General features: G+C 54.7%; 1 protein-coding gene across 11 annotated transcripts in view; it reads right to left on the bottom strand.

Annotated features, from left to right (window-relative positions):
- Positions 1-10,600, bottom strand: part of BTD (biotinidase) — a 19,569-nt gene that overhangs the window by 2,265 nt on the left and 6,704 nt on the right. For 3 of the 11 annotated variants that reach the window (XM_027769166.1, XM_006170698.2, XM_006170685.3), the window contains exons 2-4: positions 3,899-3,990; positions 2,955-3,210; positions 1,424-1,573 (exon numbers count right to left, since the gene is read on the bottom strand). In XM_027769166.1, the coding sequence (XP_027624967.1) occupies positions 1,424-1,573; positions 2,955-3,210; positions 3,899-3,900 (408 nt within the window). In that variant the 5' untranslated portion in view covers positions 3,901-3,990. Of the gene's footprint in view, positions 1-1,423; positions 1,574-2,954; positions 3,211-3,898; positions 4,097-5,072; positions 6,522-9,917; positions 10,312-10,600 lie in introns of those variants that run through there. The other 8 variants (XM_014585093.2, XM_006170692.3, XM_006170693.3 and 5 more) reach the window with 5 other exon arrangements.

Raw genomic sequence — 10,600 nt, 5'->3', positions numbered from 1 at the left:
ATGCAAAAGGCTCTGCTGTTTCGCATTGCCCGACGAGTGGGGAAACGGGCATGCATACCGTTAGCGGGAAGATAGAACGAAATCGAAGTGCTTCAGAGGGAAAACCGGTGCACTGTCATGTCAACTGCGTATCTTCTGAGAAAGCCCATCTCTAGGGATTTCACCTCATAGAAGAACTCAGACATTTCTATAAAAGTACATGTTTAAGGGCATTTACGGAAACACTGCAAGAGTTTGCTGTTTGTTTTTCAGTTTGCTGTAGGGCGCATGCACTTGCTAGAGAGAGAGAAGAAAAGTGAGAAATCACTCCCCAAGAGGGGACGGCCACCCTGCCATCTCTCCTCTCCTGCTCTCCTCTTGGCATCGGGTTCGGTTTTCAAGCCGCCATGTCTGGGGCTCGCACCATGCAGTCAATCATAGGGACCCAACCGCCTCTACCTGCATACCACCTGCCGGCCCCAGTGGCAAGAGTTTGAAAGAATAAGCACGCAGCATGCCAAAGAGATGTCAGTAAATAGGAAACGCATAGAAAGAGACCGTGTTGAACGCACATCGAATCACTGACGGCAGTTCCTCTGGAAAAGAAAGGAGGATAAAGGGGTAGGCAGTGGTGAAGGTAACTTTTATTTTGAAAAGTTTTTACATTAAGTATATATTCATGTATTTCTTGTATAATTGGGAAATGAAAAGATCCACAGATAAGTAAATGCCTCCGGATACCAGGCATTCTTCAACTGAATGAGTCTGTGGGGTGGGGGCTGGGGTTCGGTGTTCTGGATCCCAGTTAACAAGTGGTGGGCCAGCAGGTGGCATGGTGCTTAAGGTGCTGGAATTCCCACATGTCTGGCCATGGTTTGAGTCCCGGACCTGGCAGCTTGCTTTCTCCCTCTCCCTCTCTGTCCTTCTCTGGCAAAACTCATGTGAAAAATCACTGACGGCAGTTCCTCTGGAAAAGAAAGGAGGATAAAGGGGTAGGCAGTGGTGAAGGTAACTTTTATTTTGAAAAGTTTTTACATTAAGTATATATTCATGTATTTCTTGTATAATTGGGAAATGAAAAGATCCACAGATAAGTAAATGCCTCCGGATACCAGGCATTCTTCAACTGAATGAGTCTGTGGGGTGGGGGCTGGGGTTCGGTGTTCTGGATCCCAGTTAACAAGTGGTGGGCCAGCAGGTGGCATGGTGCTTAAGGTGCTGGAATTCCCACATGTCTGGCCATGGTTTGAGTCCCGGACCTGGCAGCTTGCTTTCTCCCTCTCCCTCTCTGTCCTTCTCTGGCAAAACTCATGTGAAAAATAATGTTAACAATGATAATAATTCTTTAAAAAACAAAACAAAACAAGTGGTGGCTTCTGGCCCTGGTTTGGCCCATCCCGCACACCTCTGGCCTCTGCAGAGGAAGGCCGGAACCTTGACATACCTCCGTGTCATTGAAACGGCGGGGCTCCAGGCACGGGTTCCACTTGACCAACTGCGGAGACGGCATGAAGTCTAAAAACGGGTAGATAGATGTTCTTGTGAAGTTGAATCCATGAATGCCATCCTCTGGAAACACTATGATCTGGACTCCCTGCAAATCAGAACACCAAAGTACGGTCAGGCCCTGGGGACAGGAAGCTCACTTCATTCTTCCATTTGTTTTTTTTTTTAAGAATTATTTAATTTTATTGTCATTTTTTTTTTTTGAAGTTGACCAGAGACAGCCAGACAGAAGGAAAGTGAGAACGCAAGCTGCCAGGTCTAGGACTCGAACTGTGGTCAGCCACGTGGGAGTCCAGCCACCTTAACCACCCGCCAGCCCCCCCATTCATCCTTCTGACTACCGTCAAGAAGTTCCTCTGTATGAGGGATCAGATTTACAGGGATGGACACTCACCCTCAGGGGTCAGGGCTGTGGCCGCTGTCTCACCTGGCCAAGGTGACAAAGACAGAGGCCTCGAGGGACAGTCATTGGCTGTGCGTGGGACGGTGCCCGGGAGGGCGGGAGTGGGTCGGCTCCGCTGAGGGCAGGAGTTTCCCGAGCTAGCGGCTAGGAGGAATCTGGGGTTCCAGTGGTGGGCGGTCGGGAAGGGCCTCGGGCCTCGGGCCCACTGACGGATATAGCATGTAGAGGTCAGCGGCTCTTACCCTTGGCTGTGCACCAGAACCAGCCGGGGAGCCGGAACACACGCCGACGTGTCCCTTTCTGAAAAGCCTGCCTTCAAAACCCGCAGACGGCGGTGTCGCTCACATGGCACCTCCTTCCTGGCCAGGCAAGCAGGACTTCCTCCGGCAGCCGGGCGCGGCCCTCCCCAGCGCCGTGGGAGCCCACACTTCCACCTGTGGTGGGTTCCCGGGCGGGTTTTCCTGTGCCCCGGGGCACCTCTCCTCCGTGCTCGCCCTCCCTGGTGCAAAGGCTGGCAAGCTGGGCCCTGCCGGCCGGGTTGGCTGGGCCGGGGCGGAGGTCTCGGGCACCTCACAGCAACAGGGAGACCAGACACGAGCCCCACCTGCTCGAGGGCAGAGAAGGGCAGTTCTGGGGGTGCTGCTACTTCGGGGGGCCCTGAGTGCCTCGGGGTACAAGGTCATTGTGCCCAGTGCCCTCCCAGTCCTCTGGGGAGCCTTTCAGAGGTCCCCGCGCCCGGACCACCTGGGCCAACTGCAGTGGGCTCTGGGACCCCCTGACTGATGACAGCCACATCTGAGAACCAGTGTCTGGCCCGTGGCTGCCCTAACGCGAAGGGCAAAAGCATCACTGGGGCCCTGGCTAGAGCGGATTCTGATCCAGCAGGCCGGGCGGGCCGAGCTGTGCACCTCGAGCAGGCTCCCAGCAGCGCTGGTGCGCGTGCAGACACTGTCTCAGCCACAGGACACGAACCGCTATCTCCGCCCAGGCTGCCTGCCGGGCGACTTCCAGAGGGACGGGCACAGGGCTCACGGGCTCGGCGGAGCCGGGAGCGGATCTTTCTTGCCTGTTGGGCTGCAGTCATCACTTGCCGCTCATAAACGGCGAGGTTCCGGTTCATTAGCTCCAAGGCCTGCTCGCGGCTGGTGAGAGCCAGAGGGTTTGGACTCAAGATCGCCCGGTGCTCATACACGGCTGCCACGTAACACTCAGCTCCGGCCACGCAGTGCACATCGGCGCGGACTCCCAGGGCGGCCACGTAGCAGCCACAGAGGAAGAGCGCGAGCTTCCTGCGGGCGCCAGACATGGTGCAGACCATCAGCCTGGAATGAAACGGGCAGGGGCGTCAGCTGAATACACACCCTGCCAGGAGGGGGACTTCTGCAGCTGTGACTTACTAATCCAGCACTTAAACCGCCCGCAGACCCACCACAGCACGAAGAGCGTGTTTCCTGTGCCTCGTCAGACAGCGCGTTTAAAAGGCGCGCTGTGTGCACAGCCCGGTTTTGGAGCGTTTCCGAAACAGCCTGAGCGTCACCGGGACTTTGTTGTGCTCAGCAGGCCGGCAGGCAGCATCACCACTCACTCTCCGGGCTGTGCCCTTGGGCGTGTGCCTCATTGTGATCATGCGACACGATTCTGGATGCCTGGCCCTGCCCTGCATTCCCTACGTGCAGACACTCTGCAGGGCGGTCATCCACCCTGCTCCGACTGGCCGGGCCCAGAAAGGCAGCCCGGCCTTCCAGCCGTAAAAGGCCACTGGATTAAAGCTCTCCTGCATTTCTTTGGCTGTGAGGAACCTAACAGACAACTCTGCCTTCACTCAGCACGGCAGTCTTTATTTGGTGCTGAGGGACGGCTGGCTGAGACGCCAGTGCCTGCCCTCGGTCGTGGACAGACAGACAGAAGTCTGAGGGAACGCGACTTCTCACTCCCTGAACTTGGAAATGCCTACGCACGCCTTCTCGCCCCGTGCCTCTGTGTGAAACGTTTGCTCAAAAGCATACTTACATGGAAATAAAATCCTTTTTGCAGTGGTAAGATGCATAGAAAATAAACTGGAATTTTCGAAAAAGTAGATTCAGCCGTGGAGCTCTTAGAGTCTAGAAGAAAACGACTCGTTCGGTGTCTCTCCCACCCCACAAGATGGGAATGCTTCGTTCTTTTACGTATTTTTTAAAGGTTTCTGCCATAGGGCACATACACTTGCTAGAGAGAGAGACCAAGAGACAGTGAGAAGGAAAGTTTTAAATGTCCCCCAGGGGGATGGCCACACCACAAGCTCTTTTCCTCTGTTCTCAAGATTTTGGGCATACATGCACATGTAGCTGGCATGAATTTAAAGCTGCCAGGTCTGGGACTCAAACTGCAGTCAGCTTTGTGGGAGTCCAGCGCCTTAACCACTATGCCACCTGCTGGCCCTGGGAATGCTTATTTCTAATAAGCATATGTGTTTTGCAGTGAATAGTCCAATTTTGTCTTGAGAATCAGCCTGAGGACCAACAGATGGCATAATGGTTACATTGCTGGACTCCCATGTAGTTGACCACTGTTCAAGTCCCAGACCTGATGCCTGAAAACTTCTGCCAGGCACATATGCGTGCATGCCCAAGATCCCGAGAGGAGAATGGAGGAGAAGGGGTTGCGGGTAGCCATCCCTCCCCAGGACAGGGTGATTTCTAGCTTTCTGTCTCTCTGGCAAGCGCACCAAAAATCTCTCTTAAAAAAAAAAAAAAAAGAGAGAGAGAGAGAGAGAGAGACACTTAGCCTGGCCTCCCAACAGAAGCCCCTCCCAGCACACATGGCCACCAGTGGTGGGCCAAGCCCAGTCCCCTGCCCTGGGGAGAAGTGCTGGGCGGGCCAACAACCCAGGAACCAGGAGCAAACGTCAAGATAACCACGGACCTGCCCTGGCCAAGTCCCGACCAACACTAACTCATGTGTCTGCACTTAAAGCCAAACTCCCCAGGCTCCGGATTGCTTCTTATTTTTTGTTTGTCAAGAGTTCCCAAAACAAACCTAATTATTTTCAGCAACTAAATAAGGGCGGAGATGCTATGCAGAATGTTTGCAAAATGAGCTAGTTCCCAGGAGGAGCAGCATTCTCCCGCCCCACCCTGCCACATCTCCGGCTCCTTTCTCCCCTTTCTCGGGAAACCCCAAGTCCCGGGTGCCAGCCGTTCACCTGGGACGCTGCACGCAGTGTTGAAGACAAGAACTGCGGCTTGTGAGTGAGCAGTCAGGAGTTCTGATAGAAACAGAAGTATAATTGATAAGCTTCCTCTACGGACAAGCAAGAACTAATAGAAAAGGTCTCAAACGTCTATTTTCCACCCCACCTCTGGTTTCATGCAGGTAAACTGAGTGGTGTGGGGAAGAACTCTCGTCCTCAGAGCCACCTGATGCTGTTTCCACAGTAAAGGGAGCAGTGTCCTCGGGCCAGGTGTGGAAACTGAGGCCAGGGAGGGGCCCATCAGGGCTTCCCGGGGCTGAGAGGGGCACTCATGACACCCCCCTTTCTCAGCTGACAGCCCACCTGTTTAAGTCTAAGGGACTTGCAAGTCAGCAAACTGCAGAAATGGGAGATGTCATGTTTGTGTCTGGAGAAACGAAACATCTACTTGCAGCAGGAGCTCGGCAGGAGAGCTGTGCACGGCGACCAGGTGTGCACGCATGGAGGTGGGCCACAGTAGGAGGTGGCGTGGATTCAGCCGGGTGCTCTGCACACTGCACAGACGGGAGTGCGGGTGACCCAGCAGACCGACAGGACAGGAGGTGTTTTAACCAAATGCGAACGCGCTGGCTTCCCTGTCTGGCAGCACACATGGGGGGCGGGAGAGAAGGACTCGCGGGCTCTGCGGGGAGCAGGGGGCGCAGGACCGCACCGGACCAGACGCTTCCCAGGGGCTCTCGGGGGTGGCCGGCGTGCATGGGGCCTTGGGTGCAGGGCTCCGGGCAATGGTGGCTCCAACCCCCAAGGAGTTCCCGGAAATGCAGCAGCTGGAAATGGTGACCCAGCTGCGTGTGCCCGCTCTGACAAGGTGGCACAGGCTCTGCCGTCGAAGGGCACTGACCGAGGCAGCCCAGCTGCAGGAGGGCCCAGGGCAGGTGCACAGGGAGGTGACTGCTGGCGTGCTCTGCCCACAGACGGGTGCTGGTCCTGAGGTGCCAGGGGATGGCAGAGCAGGAGGGGTCCCTCCGGACATATCCGACATCCGGGCACGACGTGGGGACACAGCGCTGCACAGGAGGTGCCCCTTATGGCGCTCATGCCCTGGGCATACACGGATGCTGGTCCCACGCACGAACGCCCGGTGCGTCAGGTGGTGCCGGCCACGTGCAACGACGGACAGGCGGGGGGGGGGGGTGTATCTAAAAGCTGTGGTCAGCAAGCGGATGGGGAGAGCAAGCCCTGGTCATCTGGGGGCAGGAGGTGCAGGCTCAAGAGTCAGCAAGGAGGGAGCGGGGCAGAGGCCTGGGGCAGGAGTCACCGCAGGAAATGGGGCCACAGACAGCAAGAACGGGAACCTGCGGCCCAACCTTTCCCTGCACTGGCCCTTCCGTCTCCCTCTGGTCTCGAGCACCAGGAGGTCGGGCTGGCCAGCCACGGCACTCCCCACCAGGTCGTGCAGGGAGTGGGAGCCAAGGTCCTCGCCCCCACCGGCAGGCGCGGGACAGAGGCGAGGCGGGACTTTAAGTAGCATCCTGCTCAGGACAGCCTCAGAAGCACTCCTCTCCTCTCACAAGGACAATGTCCCGTGAGGAAAGGAAACCGAAGTCTGAACAGCACGGAAATCTCGCTTTGTAGACTCCGGCGACACATCCCGCGCCGGCTGTTTTTTACGGGGGCTTTTCAGCGGCCACCAGCTGGGCTGCCCTCCCCAGCCACGCTGCAACATCGAAGGGCTACGATGAATGCACTCTCGGGGGTCTCAGAGACAAGCACCTACGTTTCGTGCTTCATCTATAGGCCTCGGATCTCGTTAATAAAAGATCCTGCCACTCTTTACTTGCTGGGGAGAGTCACGGTCCCATGTCGGTAGGAGGCAGGAGAAGTCTGCAGAGGAAATGTGGCCTCCCGGGCATAGGCCTGCGGGCCCCTCGGCGGCGCTGGGAATGAGCTCCGGGCGTGGCCCGACGGTGGGAAACTTCCCACGACCTCTGAGATTTCCGTCCGCATTGTTTCAGCATGTCTGTCCTCCCCCCCAGTCAGCTCATCTGAACTGAAAGAAATCCTAAAGGAGACCTTTGTTTCCCAGGACGTCTGACAGCTGCGTTTCCTGCCCCCAGTCCGGGAGGCTGAGCTGAGGGCTTTAGTGTGGCCCACTTTGTTCAAGCCACCCGCCACCCAAATCTCCACGTCTGGGTTGGACAGGTCAAGTGCGGACACTTCGCAGAGGCGTTGGATGACATTGAAATCTGAGCCTGAAAGTACAGGGACGGTGACAAGTGACCACATTGTTAGGTCCTCCAAGCGGAGCCGGCAAATTGTGCTTTCACTTTTTCTTTTCTTTTTTTAGAGAGGTTTTTGCTGTAGGGCACTTGCCGGAGAGACAGAGAAAGACAGAGAGAGACAGAGAGGTGGAAAGCGAGAAATCACTCCCCGGGGGGATGGCCATGCCGCAGTCCCTTCTCCTCCATTCTCCTCTTGGGATCTTGGGCACGCACGCACACACGCCCGGCGTGAGTTTAAGCCACCGGGTCTGAGACTCGAACCACGGTCGACTACGTGGGAGTCCAGAGACATAGCCATTACACTAACTGCTGGTCCTGTGATTTCCTTTTTAAGAAAGACTCTCTGGTCGTAAGGGAATTCGACCTGCGCACCACCCTCTGATGAGGGCCTGCTTGGCTCCAGGGACTAGGAAGCTCTCAGGAAATTGATGAGCAAGCACTTTAACCTGCCGTCTTCCTCTTCCACGAATGGGAGATGATCTGCACACTTCAAGTCAGAGGAATGCCCAGGTGTTTATAGGGAGAAAGGCTTCTTCTTTGCACCTTGTATTCGGAGAAGTCCTGGTCTTTGCTTATTTCACTTCCACTGTTCAGACAGAAAGAACCCAGCAGACACTCATGCTGAAGGTCTGCACTGCCACCCCCTGGACGCAGTTTCACTAGCCCAGCGGGCTCTGGACTGCAGTGAAGTCCACAGTGGCAGTGACTCCTCAGCAGTAAATGCATGCTGTCCCTCCTTCCGTCTCCTTCTTTACCAATCTCTTCTCACCCTCCCTTTCTCTGTGTGCGTGTGGTGCTGTTTCAGCAGGGCCTGCCTGAGTCCTGCACAGCTGGGACCACAGCGCCAGGCCTTGAGGCTCGGCTAGGAATTGAACCCTTGCCTCCCTGGCCTCAGCTTCCAGTATGCGTTCCACAACTGGGCCACACCTCTCTCTGTTACAGTCAAACCCAGAAGGGATTGACTTCCCAAGATCTGGGTTTCAGGAAGGCCGAAGATTCACCCGATTCTTGCAACCTTAGCCCCCCTGCCCCATCCCCACGCTCTCGGCTGGGGAACTTCACGGGCAGTGCCCGGGTCGCAGGTCTGCTTGTCCCTTCTGTGACACGCGGCACCCCGTGTGGGGAGCCTGGCTCGGTGAGGGGTCTGAAGGGACACGGTTTTCTCAACGCCACCCTGCTTTTTACAGGTGGTGCACACCGTTCCAATCCAGTACGCCTTTCACCTTCCACCACGTGAGCAGGGAAACAGACGGCAGACGTGTCCATGGTGACGGGAAACTCCAGGGCTACTCAGTGGTGAGAAGGACGCTGCAGAGGTCTCGGGCTCCCGCTCCAGCCCCTAACATACGAGGGAGAGCTGTGGCCGCACAGGGACAGCGAGACTGCGAGGCGGCACTCACAGAGACGCGCATGCTCGGGCCAGAGCATGGGCTCTCCAGCACACGCAGGCCACCAGGCACCCTGAGGGGCTTGAACACCCGGGTCCCTGGACCCCGAGCCCAGAAGTTCTGATTCAGGAGACCTGGGGTAGGACTTGAGAATTTTCTAACATATTCTCTCTTCTTCTTTTTTTTTTTTTTTTTAGAGATTTGTTGCTATAGGGGACGAGCACTCACTGGAGAGACAGACAGAGAGACAGAAAGCGAGAATCACCCACCAGGGGGATGGCCACACCGCAAACCTCCTCCTCCATTCTACTCTCCAGATTCCGGGCATGCGTGCACATGCACCCGGCTGAGTTTCAAACCGCCAGGTCTGGGACTTGAACTACTGTCAGCCATGTAGGGGTCTAGCACCTTAACCACCTTCCTTAATGGAGGAGAAGGGACTGCGGCATGGCCATCCCCCATGGGGAGTGATTTCTTGCTTTCTGTCTCTGTCTCTCTCTGTCTTTCTGGTGAGCACATGTGCCCTATAGCAAAAACCTCTCCAAAAAATAAATAAATAAATAAAATAAAAACACAAATGGAATTAAATAAATAAATAATTCTAAGGGGAAAAAAATTGTTCTTTGAAAAAAGCTACAGATAAATCATCAGCTAGCCAAATAATTAAGAACAAAAGAGAACTACTCAAAATAAGTAATGACAAAGGGGAAATATCTACAAATACAAACTTAGAAGAATGAACAACCTCTTCTTTCAATTCTGTGCTGATAAACTTGCAAATTTAGATAACATGGACAATTTCCTAGGAAAAATGTATTTTACCAAAACATCAGGTAAAGAAGAAAAATGAATGCAGCCAATAATCACAGAAGGAATGAAGTTATCAAGCCATTCCCTCTTACTCTCTACCCTCGAAACAGGCCAGAGTTTTTAGAGAAATTCTTCCTAACTATAAAAGCAAATCACCTTGGGCCAGCGTGGCATAGAGCTGAAGGCACTGGCCCCACGGGCTCGAGTCCCAGACTCGGCGGCTTGAAAATCTCCCGAGGGGTGATTTCTCACTTTCCCTCTCTCGGTCTCTCTCCAGCAAGCACACTCGTTCTAAGGGGGATGGAAAAAAAAAGCAAAAGCAAATCATTTCAATGCTACTCAATGTGCCCCCAAATATAGCAAAATTGTTTCCTCACGATGTGGTTCTTCTGATCATGGGGCGAGGTGGGAGTGCGACAGTGCCATGTCGGACCCAGGGTCCTCTCTGAGCCTCACCGCCCTGAGCACCTGGCTTCCAAGGTCAGCTTGAAATGGAGCAGAGACCCTCCAAAGGGCCTCGCCCTCAGATTCCCCTTTCCTATTGAGAGAAGAAATGGAACTTTCCGGGAACTGCGAGCAGAGGAGCGAGGTTTAATGAGTAACCAACCACCGCTGGCCCAGCCTACTGGGGAGGCTGCGTAACAGCCGAGTGAGCCGTCCGGGCACTAAGACCCCAAAACCACCACGTGACAGCAAAGATGAATATTAAACAAGAAATTTATCTAACTTCATTCATTCATTCATTCATTCATTCACTTTAATTTGACCAGAGAGGGACAGAGCGAGAGCGAGAGAGCGAGAGAGAGAGAGAGAGATAGCAAGCCACCAGGTCTGGGACTCAAACCGTAGTTGGCCATGTGAGAGTCCAGCGCCCAAAGCCACCATGCCACCTGCCGGCCCCGAAAAGATAAAATTTTTATACAAATTCTTAAGATGTGAGTTCCTGTCAGAGAATACACAGTTCAGAGACTGAATGGGGCGAGAAGAGCAGACACTGTCCCATTGAAGGAGAAAGCTTACTTAGGCAAGCCCTCGCCAGTCGGGAACCCTGGGAGGATCA

This window comes from Tupaia chinensis, unplaced genomic scaffold, assembly GCF_000334495.1.
Source record: "Tupaia chinensis unplaced genomic scaffold, TupChi_1.0 Scaffold148822_2, whole genome shotgun sequence".
Classification (NCBI taxonomy): Eukaryota; Metazoa; Chordata; class Mammalia; order Scandentia; family Tupaiidae; genus Tupaia; species Tupaia belangeri.
The sequence above is the reverse complement of the archived record's forward strand: the minus strand, read 5'-3'. Positions and strand labels throughout refer to the sequence as shown.